The sequence below is a fragment of the Eumetopias jubatus genome, unplaced genomic scaffold (genome assembly GCF_037043125.1).
Source record: "Eumetopias jubatus isolate StellerSeaLion01/CBP00866 unplaced genomic scaffold, mEumJub1_p1.0 scaffold_4, whole genome shotgun sequence".
Lineage (NCBI taxonomy): Eukaryota > Metazoa > Chordata > Mammalia > Carnivora > Otariidae > Eumetopias > Eumetopias jubatus.
The window spans coordinates 185,789,959-185,814,694 of NW_028274810.1; the positions used below are offsets into that span (position 1 = coordinate 185,789,959).

Sequence of the window (24,736 nt, forward strand, 5' to 3'; positions counted from 1 at the left end):
TTCTTTATAGACATTTGCAAATATCTTCTCCCATTCTACAGGTTGTCTTTTGGTTTTGTCAACTCTTTCCTGTGCTGTGCAAAAGATTTATCTTGATGAAATTCTAATAGTTCATTTTTTGCTTTTGTTTCCCTTGCCTTTGGGGAACTGTATAGCAAGATGTTGCTGGAGCCAAGGTCAAAGAGGTCCTTGCCTATGTTCCCCAGAACTTTCAGCTCTGGGGATGGAGATCAGGGCACTGCTGATTTCATTTTCATTTCAATCCCCCAAAATGGTGCTGAAAGACTTCAGAGAACAAAAGCCACACAGAGCAATCCAGAGCCACTTATACTAAGCCCATGTATGTGTATTAGGTATTTAAACCTAAACCCAGGAGGAGAGGAGAAATTATAAAGATTAGAGCAGAAATCAATGAACTAGAAAACAAAGAACAGTAGAACAGATCAATGAAACTAGGAGCTGGTTCTGTGAAAGAATTAATAATATTGATAGAACCTGGGCCAAACTTAGCAAAAAGAAAAAGAGAAAGAACCCAAATCAAAGCAATCATGAATGAAAGAGGAGATATCATAACGAGCAACAAAGAAATACAAACATTTATAAGAACATATTATGAATGGATGATTTTTTGTCTATATTAATGAGAGGTACTGGTCTGTAGGTTTTTTTTTTTTCTTTTTGATTTTGGTACTGTCATTATCTGGTTTTGATATTAAGATAAGCCTCCTAAAAAGTCAGGAAACATGTCCTCCTCTTAGTTTCTAGAAGAGATTGTATGTTGGATAAAATTCTCTAGGAAAAGATTTTAATTCTTTCCTAAAAATTTATGTTTTGGGGTTTAAAATGTATTATGAATGTAATTCCCTTAATAGTTATATAGGGTTATTCTAATGATCTATTTCATATTAGGTAAGTCATAATAGTTTGTTTTTTGAAGAAATAAAGTAAGATTGAATCTCTTTATTTTAGCCAGCAATAAACATTTGATGTTACCATATATCTTTTTTTTAGACTTATGAAAAGACATTGTAAAAGAGTACTAAAAATCCTTGTACGCACTACTCAGCTCAATAAATAAATATTACAAATATTTAAGGTTAAAGGCTTTGTATATTTCTCTTCCTTTTTTTCTGTTCTCATCTCTATCCTAATTATCAGTGCCCTGGCTTTGATATTTATTACTCTCTCTGATGTCCAAGTAATTGCTTTTTAAAGCACTAGTGTGGCTAACCAATATCATATCTAGATTTATACCATTTGACTTAGATGGTGCATGTTGACAAAAATGGTATCAACATGATGTCATTTTGATCTGTTTCCACAGCTCTCCCAGTGTTTACTCAACTACCTCAGGATACAAGTGTAGAGGTTGGCAAGAATATAAACATTTCATGTCATGCTCAAGGAGAACCACAGCCCATAGTTACCTGGAACAAGGTAAGATCTCAACTAAAGGTACAATAGTATTAAAAACACTGACAAATATATTGACCCAATGAAAAGAGGTAGTGATTCTCACATTGGTTTATTACTGTTGTGACTTTTGTTAGCAAGTAATATTTTTTACACTGAAACTTTTTTGTTCACTTTTTAAGTGACTACATCTGATTTTGTTTCAGGGCTTTGATAAATTTAACCTTTGTCATTTGCTTGGTGATGAAAGCTTCATAAGCATAACTAAATTGTTCTAAGGAAAAATTGCTTTGGTTTTATGTAAATTTAAGAGTTTTAGTGGCTAGAAAGAAACAATTTTGAATTAATAACTCAGAAGTGGATTAAAAGTAGGGCATTAGCTGAAACAAGAATGAAAAACTTGGTTTTAAAACAAAGTGACATGAAAAAAGTCCTTCTGTAGGTTTAAAATTTGAGTGACTTTAAAGAAATAACTTATTTATCTATTTTACTTCCTTTGGTTCTTTGAGCTATATTCTTTCAATATAATTGCTTCTTTCACTTTAAGTTTTTTATCAGAATGCAATGATTGGTCTCAGATTCTGATGTTTTTAAAAAATAAATGAAATGGTATACATCAAAATGACAGTTTTTATAGAAAATTTTGACAAAAAGTAAATTTTCACTGTGAAAACTTGCAAAGCCATTTTCCAAAACACTTGGTTTATTTTTGTTGTTGCCATACAGCAACAAGGCCTTAGTTTTGGTGGTTCACTTCTCTTGTGCTGAGCTGAGCATCAGATGCAGTTATGCAGTTCTTTATAAAAAGTAAATGTAGTGGTCTCAAAGTTGAACCTTTAGGCTCAGGTGCTCTCAAGTATGAATAGTTTTTATAATTTCTTTCGAGTGTAGTATTATATAATTCAAATATTTTTTACTAAAAATAAGAAGTGTGAAAAATACACATTTTAGTCAGTCTCTAGAGCCTTATTTGACATTATACTAAAGACTGTATCATATAATCATATCAGCAAAATAGCTCAGTTTAACTCCTAAAGGGTAGTTTTTAATCCCAAGTGAATTGATTGAGGGCTGACTATATGCCAGAAGTTTTGTGTATGTTATCACATTTAATCTTTATAATAATCCTCTGCTATTCACAAGGTCAAAATGAATGTGAATTAGGCTACTCCCAAAATAAGCAGATAAAGAATTTATTGGAAAGCTAGCTGATAACTCAGAGACTCTAAGCAAAAACTATAGAACTGTGGGGTTAGTTTAAGAGTTCTGGTAATACGTAAGGAGAGCAGATAAGAAGGGAGTGCTTTTGCAAAGAAGATGAAATTATGGATCAGCAAGAGGAAGTGGAGGGAGGTAGTCCTAAAGGAAAGACACCATGGGCCTTACTGCTTGTGCACCTGGTCACTTCTCAGCCTTCTCTATGTCCAGTCTTTTTTCATCTGCCCTCCACCTGGTAGATCCTGTTAGTTCATCTCATCTCCTCCCCTGAGTTACCAGCAGCCCATCACTTTGGACTTCCTTTCTAGTATTGGTCAAAGACAACTGTGAGAATCTGAAGACCTATGAAGCACTTTTTTCACTCTGAATCTTTCTGGTTACATTCTGGCCTACTAGTCATCACAGGGGTATGAGTTCTTTTGAAACAGCAGCTCTCATCCTGTTTCCTCTGAGTATTTTGGCGAGGGGAAGGAGAGAAGAATCTCTACCCCTACCCCACTCCAACGCAGTCCTAGAAAGCCAATTTCTTTTCCTTTTTAAAAATTAATAGCATAATAATGAAAAGTATGTAAATCCATACTAATTATAACAATACATTTTAATAATATTTCATATGAAATGTAGTCATCTTATCTTCTTAAGGTATAATTTTAATTGAGAAACACTGATATATAAAGCTTTACAGGTACATAAAACTTATGAGTACATACAATGAAGAAATAGAAGAGGAATCAGAAGTATGAAAATATTTTGATGCTTTTAGTTGGTAGATTTATGAAAATTTTCCTTCTTTCCAAATTTTATTTTTATTGTTGTTGTCAGAATCCTTTTCTAGAAGTAAGAAAATATGAATAAACTATTTATTCATTCTTTGAATGATGATTTTAAAATAATTATATTAAATAATTACATAATTGAATTTTGAGTATCATATTTATTTTAAGAGAGAAAGATAAACCATACTTCCTAGAAAGTACTTTCTCTCTCTCTCTCATTTCTTCTCTTCATTAGATTCATAAAATACCTCATCTAATGCTTGACACAGTAGGTGCTCAGTAGATATTTGTTGAACTAATCAAACTATATCAAACAAGATGTAAGATGCTATTTTTTAAGGAATCATATTTTCTTCCAGTGACAATTCTTTTCACTCCCTAGGCAGGTGTTCAGATTACTGAAAGTGGTAAATTCCATGTCAGTGGTGAAGGCACGCTAACCATCTATGATGCAGGGCAAGCTGACCAAGGAAGATATGAATGTGTGGCTCGGAATTCATTTGGCCTTGTTGTGGCCAATATGTTTCTCACAGTTGTAGGTAAGTATGGCTCCTCATGCAATCTAAACAAATGTCTTTGACAGCTACTCCTCATCCTAACTGATTTGTCTCACTACCCAAGTTCCCTTATACGTTTTTTTCTAGTCAAATCAAACTTATTTTAATTTTTTAAATCTAAGTTTTAAGTGTAAACTACATTAATGGGTATCAAACACCAAAACTATCAATGCCAAAGGTGAACAAAAATAGGAGGGATTCACAAATGTATACCACGTTTTCTTAGGAAATGAAAATTATAGCATGTAAGATACATTCATAGCTAAATAAAGTGGGGTCAGAGATTTAAGGATAAATGGAATTTAACATGTATGAGTTACTCTGATCTGGTGTATTTAGTTCTACAGTAAAATTAAAAATCAATCAATCAAACTTCTAGGTAAGATTTGCCACTGTAAGAACAAATATCTCAATATTTTGGAACATTTATAATTGGTCAATGTATTTGGCATTGTTTTACATTTTGTCATCTGGCTGGTTATTTATCTGTAGCCCTCTGCTAGTTGTTTATAAATAGTGACTGCTTTAAAAAAATTGTCATAGTTTTACAAAAAATAAAATCCTTTTTTTTTCTTCAATCAATTGGTTTGTATTGGAAGTGAGGGAGTCTATTTGTGGGCAGACTCGAGTGGAAACCTCAGCTGTGGGTATGGGAATGGGAACTGGCTGTGATAATGGACTGGCATGTTCTCCACATGGGGAAAGAATTCAAGAAAAGCACAGCATGTGGGGACATGTGAATTGACGTCAGGTTGCTTTTTTTGTGGATGGGTTTAAGAGTGTCTGCCTTATTGACAATCAGCAGTTGAAGTAAATGAGTTCAGCTACAAGCATATGGAGTACTATTTTGGGCTTTGCCTGCTTTTTGGTTTCCTTAGAAATGGGCAGATTTCAAAAATAGGGTTTTACAGATTTTTTTTTTTCCTTTTAGTTTTTCCAGCTCTTACGGGTCTCTAAATCTATTGGGTAACTCTTCTCATTATAAATACAGGCCTGGATAAAAATAGATTTATTTAATTGAATCACATCCTTAAAGATGTCACTGTCTTTCTATCATGTAGTACAATAGTTTCATATTCTTACCCTTGAAAACTCTCCTGAGAAATCAAACTTCCAAATACTCATTTGTTTGGTTATTTTATATAAAGTATATATTTTCATTAATGGTGCATAAGTCTTCACATTTTTATTATACTGTATGGTAAAAAGTATTCTCTGTAGAATATTAGTCTTAAAATTATAACAATATATCTAGTAACTAGCGAATATTTATTCTAGGAGAGTCAGAAATTCTTTATCACATAGAATTTCTTAAAGTTACGAAATCTTAGCCTTACTTGGTATTTGCTATGAGTTCATGTTTTTCCTGATTTAGAATCTGTAACAGTTGTGTTTCTTTTTATAAATTTATAGAGATCCTTTTCTACTGCTTAACTATTTATGAGATCTATGAGAAAATATTCTTGAGCATTTTGGAAAAAAACTTATTATAAAATTTAAATAACTATTTTTTAGGTTCTAGAGATGCTAGAAATCTTTACCATTAAACAAACACAGACACGAACAAATATTCTCTCTCTGCCTCTTATTCTTTCAGTTTGTCTGTTTTGCTCTGCCACATACACACAAACACTATAATCACAGTGGTCAGTATTTTAGAACCTCCAACATAAGATTTTCATTGTGGTAGACTGAAATTTAACTAACCATTTTATATATACACATTAAAAGTAAAACATTTAGATTAAGATGTATTAATCACTCTATTTACCAGATTTTAAAACAGTGATAAGTAGCATTTACCAATATTCTGCTCTATTGTATAGAAAGCAGAAAGTCAGGCTGTAGAGATAAAATAGTACAAAAGAAATTCTTCAGTCAAGAAAAAAATGTTTTTTTCTCTTGAGACATTTTCATAACAATATAAGGGGAAATCAATTTATATTTGTGTCTCATACCAAATAAATTTTATGATATTAGACATATTTTTATAAAAAGAAGAAAAAGTATGAAGATATAAATTTTAAAATTTTGAATAAATTTAAGATTAAATGTGTGTGTGTGTGTGTTCACACAACTCAAATTGCAGAATAGGAGGAAATGTGTCAACATAAAATATCACTTATGGAACATTTTATGACTTAGACCCTTTCATTCACCAGTCATCCTAATTAAAGGGAAAAGACCATGCATTATAGGAGGATTTTCCAATTTTAATGCCCTAATTGAGCAGTGATGGAATGTTGTATCTCCGCTCATTGTATAAGAAGTGATACAAAGAGGATCATGCTTTGTGAGTTTCTATTCTGTATTGGGAATACAACCATACAAAGTAATCTAAAAGAATAAAAATACATAGTAACAATTTAAGCAAAATCTGGGCATTATATATATAAACCATGCATTTGAATGAGTGATGTTCAAAGTAAGGTATTTATAATAGCAAAAGATAAAAGGGTTCCCACAAGTTGTGATTTTTAAGGAGTTTTTTTTTATAGATGTAATAGATTTTAATAGTTTTAATAAATTTTTAAAAACCTGTAAGGCTGATATAGTGTTTATTGGGAACCTATCCTTTGGTTTAGGGTGTCCTCAAAGTATTTTGTATTGGCAAATATTACTCACAGCAGCATACTTCTTTCTCTGGATGATATTTGGCATATGAAAGCTACACATATTACTTTAGACCCCAAAAAACCTCACAATTTTTGTTCAAAACATAATTTATTTTAACACCTCCTATATATATTGATGTGCTGTTAAGTGCTGTCAAGTTCATCATTCACAGTATATTCTTATGACTCATTTCTTGCTTGTGAAAATGGCTCAGTCTGATGACACAAGACATTTATATTGAATATTAACAGTTTAAGATAGTGGGAAAAACCCTCGGTTAATTCATTCAACTTACCTTTATTGATCTCAGTCACTTTGGATGCCTTACCCATAACTGAAATTAATTTTCTCATTTCCTAAAAATGTGGAACTGGACACTCTCAAGAGTCCTTCTTGGCATAGAAATTCTGTTTCTACAATAGAATTCAAATGTGCAACAATAGTCAGGAAGTAGTTTAGAGCATGTCTACATGATAGAGTGTTTACCAGTGAGACATTGGAATAATATGTGGATTGGTAAAAGTTAAATAGTGACACAGCATGAATTAAATGAAAATTTTGGAGCACAAATACCACATATATACTGTTTGTAATGATATAAAGAAATCAATCCAAACAATGTTGTCTCCTTTGAAATTCTGAGTTGAGTATCTAATTGTTGTGTTGGACGTTTCATTTTGGATGACCCACAGGCTTTCCAATTCCATGTGTTAAAAACCGATCGAATGTATGCTAAATTGAACTCCTCATTTTCACCTCAAGACCTGTAACCTCCTGTGTCACTCCTTTAATACAGTCCATATTCTATAAGGAGGAAGGCAGAACTTCTGATTTTTTTTCTCCTCCCTCCTCCTTCTTTACCCTAACTACCACGTCTCACCAGTTTTTCCTGCAAATATTGCTTCTTTTCCATTTCTCAATAGACCTCCTCTTTCATAGTTCATTCTTTGGTCATTTAGACTTCTGCAATAACTTTCTAAATGGTATTTCCACTTACAATATTCTTTACTTTGACTATATCTTCAACCTGATAAATTATAAATGAGAATTAAGGTTACATTAGTTGACTTTAAGTTAATGAGACTTTTCCTATTACATTAAGTAAATGACCTGTATTAAACTGATACTAATATTACTACTAAAAAAAATTTATTGGGCATTTACCATATGTTCCAAGTGTTATTTATCAATTAACTTATTTGATTCTTTTGGGATCTAGTTATTTTTTTGAAATTCTGAATGAATAACTCACTGATTTTTTGACAATATTCAACCATGCTAAGATTAAGTTATTGCTTTAATTATGTCATATAAATTCTTATTATACTTTTAATATTCTTAAAAATTAACTAAATAATATGGATATGCTCAATTATTTTTCTTATGTGAGTTTTTAATATCCATGATCATTTTTATTAGCGTTTTTTTTTCTTTACCTTAAACTTCTTAAACCATCATCTGGAGAAGATTAAATATGTTGAAGATTATCAACTCTAAGTGAAAATATTTCTTTGTCTATAATATTCAACTTGATAGAATTCTCACACACCAAAGATCTATAGAAAAAACATGAGTTATTTTTCATTGAAATCTTATTGAGAGTTCAATTCTTGCTTTAAGAAATCTCCATAAGGATGTGATAATATTTACTTCATTTTAATGTTTCACATTAAAGCAAGGTGGCTGAAGAGATAGGCATTTCTTACCTTTCTGAAGATGACAAATTACTAACAGAGTTGAATCCCATTCGAATCAGTGTTGTAAAAAAAGGAAATATTTCACATAGCTTTACTAGATTTTTGGAATGCTTTAGTTCCCTAAATAATACTGTTATAATTTCTGGAAGCTTTGCTTCAGGATAATTACCTACTCTTCTGCAATGGACAGTATTATGTGGACACTGTATAACATTTTTATTGTCCTGGAAGTTTCTGTAATGCCATTTGTATAAGATTATTCCTAACTTCAAGGTCTGTTTGATACTTTTAATCATGGAATTGATTTTCAAAGCAATACAGGGTAGACAAGCTGGCGATGACTTTGTTGAATCATCCATTCTTGATGCTGTACAGAGGGTTGACAGTGCAATTAACTCCACACGAAGACATTTGTTTTCACAGTAAGAATTTATTTTATTTTGATTACAAAATTGTTTTCACTTCAGTCCTACTTGGTTTTTATAATCTCCATAAATCACAGCAGGCATCGTGCATAAGATTGCCAAAAGCGGGTGTTTTCTTTAGTCTGTGTGCGTGTTATCACCCTCTGGGCTACCCACTATTGCCAGCTCAGTCTCAAAGAGAATGAAACTTGCTCCCCACAGAATCTAAATGGCATAAATTTACATCACAGATCCACTCTATGTGGTTCTATGATAGGTATCAGGTAATGGGCTCTCTTAGGTCAGCATCCACCAGGGTCAGACCCAGTGCTCCTGCCAATCCAGGAATTGAGAGTGATTGTCAAGTTGAACACATCTGGCCATAAACTGATAGCTCACAGATGAAAGTTTTGTTTAGGATATGTAGTACTTTGGTTATTTTTATTTGAACCAGAATATCTTTAGAGTAGTGAAGACTTCAGGTTCTATAAAGTCCCCATCAGTCCTGATGGAGGTACAAGGGATGCAGTTTTGCATCACCTGAACATATTAATGAAAACATGGCTGTTGTCTTTAAAGTCAAATAAAGTATATACCCAGTCTTTGCAACCGTCGGTCTAAAAGGAATACCTTATAATACCATAATCAAGTACAGCTCTGCTCCTTGCATACCACAACAGCATGTCTCACTGATCGTGGACGTGTTCTAGAGCCATACAGCTTATTTATATCTTTATAGTGATTCCTCATTTCATCACTTCCTATCTGGGTGACCTTGGGCAAGTAACTAAGCATCTTAGTACCTCACACTTCTTGCCTGTAAAATGGGGATAGCAATAGAATCTGTTTCATGGACATACTTGCTAGGAAGATCTAATAAGTTAGTACAGATAGTGTCTCAACAGTGTCTGCTACATGGAAAGGGCTTAATTAAAGTGAGCTATTAATATCATTACTATTCTATGATCTAAAGTTATTACAATATCTGATGTAGAGGACCAGACATGCCTTCGCTGACCAAAATCTCTAAAACAGTTTCACATTCTCAGTGACTAATATTCTTTTATCTTAATTAGTTCAGTTTTTCAATGTGTATGCTGGTTGCTAGGCTTGGTACATGGAATATAAAGATGTATAAGGCAGCATCTCATCCCTGACACAGTCTTTCTGTAGCAGAAGAGACAATATGTCAACAATTAAAGTACATCTTGCTGTGTATGTAATAGATGTATATGAGCATACAGACGTAATTGAGAAGGTGGTAGCTTGTCAGAGTTACCAGGGAGAGTTTCTGGGGAGAACAATGCCTGAGCAGGGTTTTAAACGTGAGTGGGAATTTCCAGCATCTTCCAGGCAGTTACATTTGAGGAAAGAAAAGACAGACAGTGCCAATGTCCAGAAACTGAGTGTCTTGCATGCTGCTTCAGAGGGTTTACTGAGCCCCCTCAGACCTATGTGTGGACCCCACAAGTTTATAACTTTCACCATAAATGTTACCTTTTATAGAAAACTGTTCTTTGAATCATTGATTCATTAAAAATATATCTTTTGAGTTCAGCACAGGCACTGGCATTTGGGATTCACTCATTAATAAAGTAGGAAAAGAACTCTCAGCTCCCCCTGTGAAGCTTATTTTCTGGTGGTGAAACTTTTCTTCTTCTTGATTGTTTGGGAAATGTATTCTTAAATGCACAGTGAGATTCATGGATTCTGCAGTTTTGCCTTGTGAACAGTAATGTCTTTTGTCATTTGCAGGAAACCTCGCACCCCTAGTGATCTGCTGGCTCAGTTTCGTTATCCGTATGACCCATTTACTGTGGAGACAGCAAGAGCTGGAGAGGTTTTTGAGCACACACTTTTGCTCATCCAGGAACACGTGAAGCAGGGGCTCACTGTGGATTTGGAGGGCAGAGGTCAGCTTCTAGGGCGCATTCTGTTCTCAGCCTACTGTCAGTAGCAAAACTGATCACCCCTCAGTTTTTAATCTCCAAAACTCCATGTGATGTAGAAATTAATTTACCACTTTACCAAATGAATGCAGATGTTTCTCGTAAGAACTATAATTCAAAAGAAAGGATGATAAATGTATATTCAAACTTGTCAACTTCTAGCAGCTATCTACGTCAAGTAAATCTAGGGGGCCCATTTTAGGTGGACGTTTTGAATCCAAAAGATATTCCTCTTTCCTATGAAAAAGGCTTTACTCCTAGGGTAGTGTTCCTCTCCTTGTTATTGGAATCACCTAAACCATTCAGTGAATTTATTTGAATTCCTTACTCCACCTATAACATACGTATCCCTCCCAGATCTTTTTTATTGTTGTTGCTATACTGAAGTTCTCATGTACTTTTTCCAAAACCAGACATTTATTTAGTAAATGTCAAATGAGAATGATTTAGAAATCTTTCAGATTTTCTAAGTCTTTCTCTTTAAAGTGAAGTAAAAATATGATCTTTTGCTATACACTATTTGTTCTGTGAGCACAAGAGCAACTTCTAGAGGTTTACCCTTTCTTTACTCGCCTTCAGAAAATAAACCCCCGTCCCCCCAAAAAGAAAATAAATCAAGATACAGTGCACAAGCCCCTTTCTGTGCATGGCTCACCCTTTAGGTGCCCTATACAATTACTCAAAAAGCTCTATTTAATAGCTCCTAATGATCCATTATGTCGGGTTTCAGAGTTTCCTTAACTAAAATATCCAAGTGAAATTTCCATAGGGTCCATATTAGCACTTGAATCAAATTTCATTCCGAGTCTTACTAAGGATGAGTTAGCTGTGGTCAGGTCTGCAAAAAGCCCAGCTCCAGGTCAGGACAAAGGGCCTTTGAGTTCTCTTCTCACACATATCTATTGGAAGAAACAATTTTCAATAATAACTTAATCTAAATTCATAACTAGAGAATAAGCAATGAATATCTACAGGGATTTAACTTTGCTAAAATATGCATCCGTTGTTTTTGGTGTTCATTACCAAACTGAGTATTCTCATCTAAAATATTCGAGAATTTTAACAAAATTTTCTCAAGAAAAAAACATTATGTTGTTCTACCTCTCTTTTATTATTTGTAAAGTTAAAGGCCTTTATTTATTTATTTTTCCCTCCAGGATCAGTTTGCCCTAAAAGTGAACCCAGGATCCATGTATTTATATACAGAAAGATTATTGTATCTATCCAAGATTAAGATATCTCAGGGTCCAGCCAGACAGAGACCAGCTTACACAGATAAAGGACAAATGGTCCTGGTATTATTAGCCAGTTTCTGATGATTAAGTGGGGATAATAACTCTTAGCAAGCAGGACTTAGTGAAGAGTTTCTGCAGATTTAGGACTATGCTGCAATTTTAAGCTCTGTTAAAAGAGCAGCTCCAAAACACCTCCAGGTTGTATTGCACATTCCCTGGGGGATGACAGCTTGTGGTAGTTTACAAGTTACTGCTTAATCCATTCATATCAACTATCACGCAGGTTAATATTCACACAACCACACTAGCACATCTTAGACCCTGTCTTCTAGGAGCATAAAACCTGAAAGAAAGAATTCTGAAATGGGAAAAAAAAAATATTACAATCTTGTGATGAGGACTTACCAAATCCTTACCAACATTATATTGGTAAAGTCACAGAACTAAGAGCTTGATGGGAACTGGGACATTTCTCTCCTTTTCTGTTCATTCTAGCAATTTGTCATTGCTCATAAGAGAAGCATCACTAAGTACCACCCCCTTTTAATTAGAACTTTCAACTTTGTCCTAATGAAATGTGGTGGATGTAGGAAAGATTTCTGCCCGCCTAGAGTGGCCCATCCCTACGGCACCTGGGCTTGAGGTTCCCCCTCTCACTCTACCTCAAGGACAGCTCTCTTCATTGCCCTTGCTGTTCTGTGTTTCAGAGTTCCTATACAATGACTTGGTGTCCCCACACTACCTCAGCCTCATAGCCAATTTATCTGGATGTACAGCCCACAGGCAGGTGCCCAACTGCTCTGACATGTGTTTCCATCAGAAGTATCGAGCCCAGGACGGAACGTGCAACAACCTGCAGCACCCCATCTGGGGTGCATCCCTGACCGCCTTTGAGCGCATCCTGAAGCCTGCCTACGAGAACGGCTTCAACCTGCCACGTGGGGTCGGCCGTGAGGCCCTGTCAGGCCGGTATCCCCTCCCACCACCCAGGCTGGTCTCCACAGAGCTGGCAGCCACGGCCACAGTCACTCGTGACCATAGATACACACACATGCTCATGCAGTGGGGCCAATTTTTAGACCACGATCTAGACCACACAGTGCCTGCGTTGAGCATGTCTCGCTTCTCTGATGGGCAGCCGTGTAGCTCGGTATGTACGAATGATCCTCCTTGCTTCCCCATCATCATTCCTGACACTGACCCCCGAGGGACCCGAGCACCGTGCATGTTCTTTGCACGCTCCAGCCCCGTGTGTGGCAGTGGCATGACCTCCTTAGTGATGAATTCAGTCTACACGAGAGAACAGATTAACCAACTCACAGCCTATATAGATGCCTCTAATGTCTATGGGAGCTCGGAGCGGGAATCCCAAATTCTCCGAGACTACTCAGAACCTCGGGGACTCCTGAGGACAGGCTTGCTGTGGGTGCGGTCGGGAAAGCCCTTACTGCCCTTTGCTGCGGGCCCACCCACTGAGTGCACAGGGTGGGAGCAGGGTAGCCGCAGCCCCTGTTTCCTGGCCGGGGACCACAGGGCCAATGAGCAGCTGGCCCTCACAGCCATGCACACGTTGTGGTTTCGGGAACACAACAGGGTCGCCACGGAGCTGTCTGCCCTGAACCCCCACTGGGACGGAGACACCCTTTATCATGAAGCCAGGAAGATTGTGGGTGCTCAGCTGCAGCACATCACCTACAGCCACTGGCTGCCCAAGATTCTGGGGGAACCTGGCATGAAGATGCTGCGGGATTACCAGGGCTACAACCCCAATGTGAATGCAGGGATCATTAACTCTTTTGCTACTGCAGCCTTCAGATTTGGTCACACGTTAATCAATCCTATTCTTTATCGACTGAATGACACCTTCGGAGAAATCCCTGAAGGCCACCTTCCACTCCATAAAGCTTTCTTTTCACCCTCCAGAATAATCGAGGAAGGTGGGATAGATCCACTCCTTCGGGGGCTATTTGGTGTGGCTGCTAAATTGCGGGTACCCTCCCAACTGCTCAGTTTAGAGCTGACTGAGAAGCTGTTCTCCACCGCCCACTCTGTGGCCCTGGATTTGGCTGCCACCAACATTCAAAGGGGGCGAGACCACGGGATCCCTCCCTATGCTGACTTCAGAGTTTTCTGCAATTTGACTTCTGTTGAAAATTTTGAGGATCTTCAAAACGAGATTAAAGATTCAGAGATTCGACAAAAACTGAAAAAGTAAGTGTGCAAATGTTGCTTAGATTTATATATTTCTTGGTCAGAGGGAGAAGTGTTAAAGGACATTTTGTGTGGCTGGATTTGGTTGCCTGGGGATGTTATTGCAGAGCCTTTAATAATTGTTATCTTGGGAGAAGCCAAATATTAAAGGAAGGATTTCTAGAGACCAAGCAGTAAACGCCTTTGTCCACCCACTTCCTTTGTAAATGTAAATGTTGCTCCCTCCTTGGTAGTACTTGCTAGTACATCTCAACTAAGAGAGGTTGGCATGTCTCCTGCATTCCTGCTCTGTGGTAATCCAATCAAGGCCTTTTTATTGATATGATAATGTCACAAGTTGGCTTTCTTAGGCAGAGCAAAGTAGTGAAATGAAAATAGAAATTAGTTTTTGTCAAAAGAACAAATAATTCTAAATTTATCATCAGAATGTTGAGTTGAGGCTTATTCATTACATCATTAGTGCCTTTCAGTAAAGTATTAATATTATGTTCTCTATAGGTGAGATTCAAATTTCCTTTTAACTTACAAGTAATGGATATTTCCAGGAAACAACACTAACTGCTCTTCATGCTCACCACTCTTCATCCTCCAAAATAGTTAAAAATAATTAAAGAAATGTTTTATTAAGAAGTTTTGTCTATAGTTGGCTAAATATTGAAGACTAACATGTTTACTAATAGTTTATGGTGTATTAATGTGAAATCTTTCAGAGAAGCTTAAAATTGCAAATTATGGAGCTAATTGTCAACATTAGGCCTTTATTTTGTAATACTAAGGGTATGAATGTTTTTATACCACTAGAATTTGTTTCATACTTATGTAGAATATTAGACTAAGTAAATGTATAATATATGTAGAACAAGTCAGAGTATCATGCAGATTGAATTTGCAAGAACATTAACTTTGGCTTCATAGAGACCTGGTTTAAATCTCCATTCCACCACCTATTAGTACTGAGAGCTTGTGAAAAGTATTTAAACAGTTTTAAATCTCAGAATATCTATAAAATGAAAAAAAAAACATTGCTTCCTTAGAGATGTTCAAAGATGAAATTATATAGAACGTATCAAATACCTAGTTCCGTTCTGGTGCATCATAGGTAATCAGTAAGTGTTACCTGTGGATAGATTTATTATAACATTATCATTTCAGTTGTCAGCATCATTATTAGATTGCACGTATGCTCTGATCCAGCCCTGTGCTAGGCACTGAGACCCAAGATGAAGGAAATAGCATTCTGGAGAGCCAGACAGCATGCAAGGAAGGCAGGGGGCTGGTGGAAATCTGTGTGGAATGGGCTGTCACAGAGATGGGAATTGAATGTTATGGGAACACAGAGCTGAGAAATGGGAGTTACGAATAAGAGTCACAGCAAGCTACTGATAAAAGATGCCGTTTGATCTGCTTTGGAATTTTCTGAGTGTGATAGTTGAATGAAGTGGGAACAGCAGGCAGTATCCCAGGGAGGGGGAATGAAGCAGGAAGGTGTGGGGCTACATGGCATGAGGGGGTAGAAAGGTGACAAGGGGAAGCTTTTAAAGGGCCCTGCATGCCATGCAAGGGAGTTTGATCATCCTGTGTTTAAAGCAGGAGAGTGACTCTAGGAGAGACCTCCCTGTGAAACGCTAACCTGCACAAGATGTCCTGGGAGAAGGAGAGGCTAGCAGCAAGGAATCCCATGGTTTCAGGAATACTCCAGGTGAAGCAAGAAGACAGTGTAGATAGGCTCTTGGCAGTCTGTGCAACACTATCATTATTTTAAATGTTTCCTGTAAGCACAGTGTCTACATTGAATAAACCTGGGGGCAAGTCTGGCTTTGCAGTTTGTTGGGGTCCCACTTCTCAATTCGCAGCTAATTTGTAAATTCACCACCAATTATAGAGTAGCAGAAATGTGTCCTTTTAAAATGTCCCCATCACAAAGTCCTCCTGAGTCCTCCGGCTCTCATGTGTGATGCAGCAGGCTGCTTGTCATCACCACACACAGCATTAGGCTGGAACATGGATGCGGACCATCTGCTGCAGGACACGTCCTCCCAGTGGCCAGTGCGAGGCGTGACTGGCCTCCCGGATGGACAGTGGCCCATACACTGCACATTGAGTGTTCACACGCCTGGCTTTCTGTGTGCTCCTTTCAGGCATTTGGAATGTTAACTCTGCGTCTTCTGAAACCTCAACAAGGAGTCTTTATCTTTGCTTTGGGGAATGTTTGAACTGCAAGAACTTTGTGCAGCCTGGTGCGTGGCCTCTGCATGAGGAGAGCAGGACTGACCAGCATGAGTGGGTGCGGGGAGGCCAGGAAGCCGAGCTACCCTACTTTCTTCTTAGGCTGCCAGGTGTCTGACTTTGCAGTGGCATTCATACTGAATTTGTAAAATAGCAACCACAGACTCATTCAACCGTGAGCACAAAATAGATAAGTTGGAGTTGTGTTTACAGTCTCCATCTTCAAATCTATAGATTGCAGTTTGTCAGGAGCTGATTTCACTAAGGAGGGTGGCATGGCTTTAAATATGCCGATTTATAAGTTATTTCTTTACCCTCTCCTGTTACTTGTTATTTCTTCTCCTTTTGTATTATTTTGCAAGTGTGGTTTTAAGTTTGTTTCTAAACCACTCCAGTCAAAACTGGAAACAAGTAGAGCATATCATTAAATCAACAAAATAAATACTGCCCTGGAACATTAAAAACTCCATATTTTAGATTATTAGGACCCCTTAAGAATTGGCTAAAGCACATCTTAACTTCACACATTTGAACACACATAAAGTCCTGTAACTTGAGCTTTGGGGCCGCAAGGGTGAGGTGGGGGCGGGGGTTGCAAAGTCTGCGTTCTGGTTTTGTCATTGCTGCTTTGATACAGATCTGCTGATTAGAATTCATAAGCTTATGCCCAGGCTTAATTTTTTATGTTTGTATAAGATTGTTCTGAAAGGGGAATAGGAATTTTCCAGGGAAGTGATGGTATGAATGCAGATTCCTTGTACGTGTTTCTATCATTCCCCTGTAGTTATAGTTTAGTTATGTAACATGCAACTAGTTGGTATTGATGTTTGACTCTCCCTTTGACAACCTTTCCCAAAACAATGAATTTGGTTTTCATAGGAATAAGTACTCTCCTCTTTTACACAAAGGGCTCATTATTTTATATAACATTTAATTAAATTACATAATCCAAATCACAACTATGACTGTGATAAGCAAGTTGGTAAACTCCGCCAACTCCCTGCTGGCAGCTCAACAGACAGCAGCTGCAACTTGGACAGGAGCCCCTAACCCCAGGGTCATTAACTGTCATCTCTGTGGGCCGGAAAGTGAGGATTCTTAGGGAAGAAGAGGTTGTTTAAAATAGCTGATACCTGCTGTAAGTAATGGGGGGGATGGAGAGGTGGTGTCAGGAGGCCCAGGTTCCTTCTCTCTGTTTGGACAAATTGAGTTGTGCAATCTTGGACGACTTTAGATTAGTTTTTGTTCTCTCACCTGTGAAGTGAGGCTGTTTCACTAAAAAGTCCTTGAGGTCCTTCTAGATCTAAGATCATATATTTTTTTCAGTTAACGACTATGTGATATAATAAAATGATAATTCAGAAGGTGCTCTTTAATTAATAGTTTTAATTCACACATGATATCTTCATATTCCAGAATATATCCCCTCATCTTTATGTGTCATCAGGTGTACAAAGTTAATGATTTTTCTTCACTTCAGTTAATTTTGAAGGCTTGTGTCAGTTTACCACCCCGGAGTAAAATCTGATTTTCCTTGTACCTTCACATTGGATCTTTTCGGTAGCTTTAAAAAGCCATAACAACATGTGGAAACCATGCTACAACTTTTCTCTTGAATGACCAACAGTTTTGCCATAAGGAATACCTGGTCTGTCACAAGAAAGCCACATTGGGACATTGTTTTAGTCAGCTTTCAGTTCATTTCAGTAAGATTGGTAAGATACTTTGGATTCTCCTCAAGGAGCTCAGGGCCTGGGACGTGGGGGACTCACAAGCCACATAACCCTGTCATGTCACATATGGAGCAGTGGGAGCTAGGAAATCAGGACGGATTCCTTCAGGAAGGTGGTATCAAATTCTGTCCTCCATATTGTTTTCCACAGCAGCTGCATCAATTTACATTCCCATCAACAGTGTGCTAGGGTTCCTTTTTCTCCATATCCTCACCAACACTTATTATTTCTTGTCTTTTTGATGCGACCCATTCTGACAGGTGTGAGGTGATATCTCATTGTGGTTTTGGTTTGCATTTCCCTGATGATGAGTGGTGTTGAGCATACAAACCGGCAAACCACTCTTAAACAGAGAACAAACTAATGGTTGCCAGAGGGGAGGGAGCCGGCAGGATGGGTAAAATAAGGAAAGGAGATTAAGAAGTACAAACTGCCAGTCATAAAATAAATAAGTCATGGAGAATGAAAAGTACAGTGTGGGGAATATAGTCAATGATATTGTAATAACGTTGTTTGGTGACTTATCCTGGTGAACACTGGGGAATGTGAAGAATCGCTAAATCACTTTGCTGTACACCTGAAACGAATATAACATTGCATGTTAACTATACTTAAAAACAAAACAAAACAGAACAAAATAACTCAGTCTTAACAGAGGAGTGGCGATTATCCGTGAGAGACTGTCATCTGAGAGGGCAGACCGAGGTCATTCGAGATATAAGAAATATGGAGGGAAGACCTGGCAGGCAGGCACCAGAGCTAGGGCAATAAGCAGGAGAAACTGGAAGCCCTTGGTTTTGCGGGCTTGTAGAACGCCCTGCATGGAAGCGTGTAATCCTAGAATTAGCATCTGACCCATCCCACTCCAAAGATATTAAGACTTATGGGTGAAATGGACCCTTTGTTCCTAAGTGAAATTGTAGACAGAGCCCAGATAGATAAAAAGGAGATCAACAGGAGTTCTAGAAGAAGCAAACAGGAGCAGTGCCAAACCCTTTGACTTCCATTGTGCTCGCTTCACTTCTCTTGGACCCAAAGACCTACAGCCTTTGCTAGGATTGTGAAATGCACAGGCTTCTTACTTCCTTCAGTACCAAGAGCTGCAGGAATTTCTTTCTTTCTTTTTCCCCTTCCTTCTTTCCTTCCTTCCTTCCTTCCTTCCTTCCTTCCTTCCTTCCTTCCTTCCTTCCTTCCTTCCTTCCTTCCTTCCCTCCTTCCCTCCTTCCCTCCTTCCCTCCTTCCTTTCCTTTCTCTCTTTCTTGTCAAAAATGTTTAAGTTTTCAGAGTTGCTTAAAGACCATATGAAAATGAATCATTTCTTTTTTATAGGATTATTTTTGCTCTAAAAAATCATGCTATTTCCTTTTATTCTTTGCAAAACATATAATGAGCTGATTGTGAGGATTAATTATCCATTGAGTGGAGAACATAAATTCTCAAACAGAGAGAGGTCATTTTGATGGCTATTTTTGAATACCCTTTTGAAAATACAATGTGTGGATGTTTTGTGGATATGGATACTTTGGTTCTTTAATAAATAAAAGGTTATTGTCTCCCATTATCACAGGGATGTGCAGCTGCCTCAGCTTTTTTAAATAATAGCTTACAACTCACCAGTTAAGTAATTTATATTCAGTACATGCACCTATCTCATAGCTGCTTCATTTGATACTATTAAAGAAACAAAAACACTTAGTTTCTCCCCCTTTTCCACCCTAAGTTTCCACAAGGTCAAACTCTGCAGTGATGCCTTTTCAACACCTTGCACCATCTGTCTCTGTCCTGACACCTGAGGGACGTTGGTCACCTTCCTCATGGCTGGGTCTTCCTTCCTCAAGATTCCTGGCTCTCATTCTTCTAGATGTTTCTCAACTTCCATATTCGTACCTGCCTTAAAGGACCTTTCATCAACATCATCCCTTTACCTTTATAGAATGGTTAGTATGTTAGTAACTTCAGTTGCTGTGAAACAATGATTCCTAGCCATTTCATGTTAGACCATTTTAAAAGTCTGCTAGAAGCTATGAACCTTCTTTTGCAGAGAAACAGTAAAACTACCCACTCCAAATTCTGCACATATTTTTTAGAGGACTCAGATTCCTACAGCCACCTGTGGGCACTCTTCTCCCATTGATTTAACAAATATTTATTTGGCACCCATATTTATTTAGCACCCCTTTTTCCCCCTAGAGCTTACCACATGTGTGCAATGGGTACTCCCCCACCTCATATATTGAAATGGTTGTTCCCTTTGCCAAAAACGGCCCCAAACTTGAAACTACCATCTGTTCTTAGTCCTTGCTCAACTGTCCTTGTTTCTTATCCTTTTTGGAGGGAGTGACTTTGTTCTTTCAGTTACAGAAGGATGCTAGACTGTTTAAATATAGCCAGGCCTCCAGAGGACCAGCATTTTCTTTCCACCTCTTATCTCTGCTTCTTTCTGTTCAGGATTTATTTTTCATTCTCCCTCAGCTCTCTTATCTCTTGTTTCTCTTGTTTTATACATATGGCACACCACAGACAACTCTCTCTTAGCTTCCAAGGTCACATACAGCATTTCATGGCATAGCTAGCACAAGATGCCCGAGTATCACATTTTCTCCAAACAATAATTTTAGAAGTATACCATCTTATACAATTATACGAAGTCATATTGCTTGACTCTAAAAGCCATTTTCAGAGCCTTCCTTCTCCTGATCATTTTCATTCCATCGCTTTTCTGCCTTTCTAGAGAACATATCAATTTAATGACAGGGTTCCAAGAGTATGTCCTTCTTGGTGGCAGATAAATTGTCTAATTTATCTTTCGGTCCCCAGAGCTAAGCACATGGCCTAGTGCAGTGTAGCAGCTCAGTAGACACTGGATGGTCCATTAAGGGAAGTGTGACAGCCTGGTGAGGCTCATTTTAGTTCCCCAAGGGCCCTGGATTTGAAAACTATTCTCAGTTTGAACCCCCTGACCGGATAAAGTTTTCTTAGGTGTAAATTAGGTTTTTACACTTATCCATCCATACTAATTCATTTTTTCATTAAATATTTAGAGGCCTCAATTAACTATAGTGTATACTAATTTTATATACAAAGAAATGAAAAGTTACAGCACAACAAATCATGTATGTGTTTCATTCTTGCATTACATTAACCCCAATTTCAAAAAATTAAAAACTCATTCAATCAACCCTGTAGCACTGAAATAAGGAAAACACAGGACTGAGCAAATAAGAGGTGACAAGAGGCCAATTAAAAAATCAGGTTGTCAGTCAGTTATACCCAGAGGTCCAGTTCTCAGAGGGCACTCAAGACAATTCATTTAGTAAAAATGGAATGCAAAATTAAAGCATGACATTTAATGACATTTAATTTAGCAACCGTTTTGTAGATTTTATAGTGGTGAGTCTTAGTAATTGTATTTTAGAAATGAATTTCTTTCAGAATCTGCTTTTTTCCTACCTTTGAAAATTGATGCTGTATTAAAATATTTTAGTGATAATCATTCAACTGAAGACATTTATACTGTATTTTACTATATATATTATACTAATGTATACTAATATATCCCATAAGTGTTATGATCATATGCAAGATGATATAATAAATACTTTTTTTGATATAATAAATACTTTATAGAAAACTTTATAATGAACAAAATATGTGCTTCATTTTATTTTTAAACTCTATTTTGCCAAAATATATATATCTGGATGCGGTTTAATGTATTTTGTCTAAATTCCCCAAATCTGACTAAACTAAAATTACATTTCTAGTCATATGGTGGCTGTAACACACAATAAGATGCATGTTTTGAGTGTACAGTGTGATGACTTTGAACAATATTCATACCTGAGTAATCATCACCCAGTAAAGACAACATTTCCTCACCTCAGAAACTTACCTCATGCTTCTTACAGTTCATTTTCCCACCCGTCCCTCCCCAGCGCCCACAGATCATATTTCTATCACTGTTGGTTTTGCCAGTTCTGGGACTTCATATAAATGAAATCCTATTGTATGTACTCTTTTAAGCTTGGCTTACCATGTTTTTGAAAATTTATCTAGGTGCCAGATGTATCAGTGGATGATCTGTTTTCTTGTTAATGTGAGTAGCATTGTTTGTGGATTTATGTATCCATTTCTGTTGACTAGAAGTCCAACAGTGCAATTTCTGGATTACTTGGGAACTCTGTGTTTGTTTCTTCCTCAGGTTGGATATTTTCTACTAATTTTCTTTTCAAGTTCACTGACTCTTCTGCCATCTTCAATCTCCTCTTACCTACAAGTGAAGTTTTCATTTTAGTTACACTAGTTCTAAAATTTACAATTTTTATGGTTCCTAATTCTCTGTTGACATTTATCTAAATGTTAACTCATTAAGAACACATCTTATTTAATTTTTTTAATGCATTGATAATACTGCTTTAATGTCCTTTCTTATCAATTCAACATCACAGCCATACTTTTGGAGTTGATTACTATTGACTACTTATCTTCTTATGTATGGACCACATTTTTTGTTTCTTTGCCTGTCATAACTTTTAAATGCCTATCAACTACTGTGATTCCACCTTGGACTTGAATAAGCTTTTCTTTATGCTTTGTCTGATTGGAAATGTGGAAAGCTCAAGGTGTTATCCTAACCTCGCTGACTTGGGAGAACCAATCTCCAAGCTCTGTCTCCCATGCAGATGCTAGGCTTTAGGCTTTCTTAAAGAAGGTTTTATCCTTGTAAGGTTAGAGCTTATCCTAAAACTTGGTATGTTGTACCTTGGCTATTTGTCTGGGGTGTTACTAAGGTGTTAAAGGGTTCTTCCTTTAGAACCTGTGGTAGTTGGTCTTGGTAAGACTCAGGTGGTCCCTCCTGCTCAGGTGCTGACCTGGCCCTTCCCAAGGACCGTGGCGGCCCTCAAGTCAGGGTCTGCCCCACTCCTTACTCTGTTTCAGGAGCTTCATCTGCTCTGAATTCTGATGGGAACCCCTCAGCACAGCACCACCGTGAATTCTGGCATAGCTTTGCTTGAATTCTAGCAACCTGCCTGGCCTGGGGGAAATTTTCCCCAGGCAGAAAGCTGGGCCCTTGTCACAAGTTTCCCTTTCCTCAGTTTCTTGGTTTTATGCTGCCTATTGTCCAGTGTCTGAAAACCAGGCACTCTTATGTTTTGCACTTCTTTACGGTTGTTTGTGATGGAAAGACTAGTCTCCTTCTTGTTACAACACCATTGCCAGAAACAGAATCTAATATTCATTCTAGCTTATGTAGTTTCCCCCCCCCTACAATTTAGCCTTGGTGCAATTGTTTAAACAAAAGTTTTTACCTTCCTTAAGTCTATATTTTAGGTTTCTCTCTACTTCCACCTGAATTCTTACAGCCCTTCTCTATTATCTTTTCCTGCACTACATTCCTGTTTTATTACAGCTTCAGAATTACTACAGAGCACAAATTAGAGCATATCCCCTCTCTGCTTAAAAACATCATGGGATTTTCTCTTTCCAGTTAGGTTAAGAAAAATATTGTACTTGGAGTCTAATCCTTTTAGATTCTGGTACTAATCTAAATTTTCAGCCATGTTTCTTGTTTTCCAAACCAAACTTGGCACTATGCTTTAACTATATTGCTATTCACTTTCTCCCTTTCTCTGAGAATGCCATGATATTTCTGGCATTTATACCTTTGCATAAGCAATTCTTCCTGCCTGGAAAACACAGATCTCCTTTACCTACTTGGTTAAGACCGCCTCAGTCTTCCAGATTCAGTTCAAGGTTTTTGAATTTTGCTACCCCTGAAGAGCCAACTTTTCTCTCTTTCTCTAAACTTTTCCTCAGTGGTCTGTTAGCACTTTGTTCTTATTTATAGTAAAGTACTTCTTATTGTAACTGTTTACATACTCAACTTTTTCATTAAACTGTGAGCATTCTCAAGAAAAATAGCATATCGCTGGGGTGTCTGGGTGGCTCAGTCAGTTAAGCATCCAACTCTTCGTTTTGGCTGAGGTCATGATCTCAGGGTTGTGGTGTTGAGCCCTGCTCAGTGCAGTCTGTGTGAGATTCTGTCTCCCTCTCCCTCTGCCCCTCCCCTGCTTGCTTTCTCTCTCTCTTTCTCTAAAATAAATAAATAAATCTTTAAAAAAAAAGAAAAGAAAAAGAAAAATAGCATATCTCCTTAAACTGTCTATCCTTCATGTCTAACAATGCCTGGTTCTTAGTAAATATTTATTAAATAGGCAGAGGATTAATGAATAGATTACACAAGTTTTTTTTGTTTTATTTTATTTTGGTTTTGAGGTAGTACAATTCTTGTTGCTTTAGATTTTAGGGGTTTGGACCATGTAAATCTTAATAAGTAAATTTAAATTGAAATAAATTTGAATATATTACATAAATAAATTTGAATATATCTTAAACGACAACTACAAAAAAAATCCCTGTAAAAAAGAAGAGTAATTAGTTTGTGATTTTAACATGAATATGACCATTGGGACTTATTTGAAACTCTCTTTCAGTTAAGGAACTAAAATTTGAATTTTAAGCAAGCATGCTTAGTTTTTCTTATTTCATAAGGACTTCTGACCATGAACAGGCCCCAGTGGATAAGCACTTTAAGGACAGTAGTAGACTAAAATGTTTTATTAGCTTTTTATTTATTAACTGAAATCCTAAATAAAATATTTTGGTAAGTATCAGACCTGATGTGTATGGGTTCATAGTGA

The 24,736-nt window shown here is 37.1% G+C and overlaps 1 protein-coding gene across 1 annotated transcript in view; it reads left to right on the forward strand.

Annotated features, from left to right (window-relative positions):
- PXDNL (peroxidasin like) overlaps window positions 1-24,736 on the forward strand; it is a 478,851-nt gene that overhangs the window by 384,184 nt on the left and 69,931 nt on the right. The window contains exons 13-17 of the mRNA XM_088023147.1: window positions 1,325-1,437; window positions 3,790-3,946; window positions 8,591-8,699; window positions 10,437-10,594; window positions 12,573-14,076. Coding sequence (XP_087879273.1) covers window positions 1,325-1,437; window positions 3,790-3,946; window positions 8,591-8,699; window positions 10,437-10,594; window positions 12,573-14,076 — 2,041 coding nt within the window. The remainder of the gene's footprint in view (window positions 1-1,324; window positions 1,438-3,789; window positions 3,947-8,590; window positions 8,700-10,436; window positions 10,595-12,572; window positions 14,077-24,736) is intronic.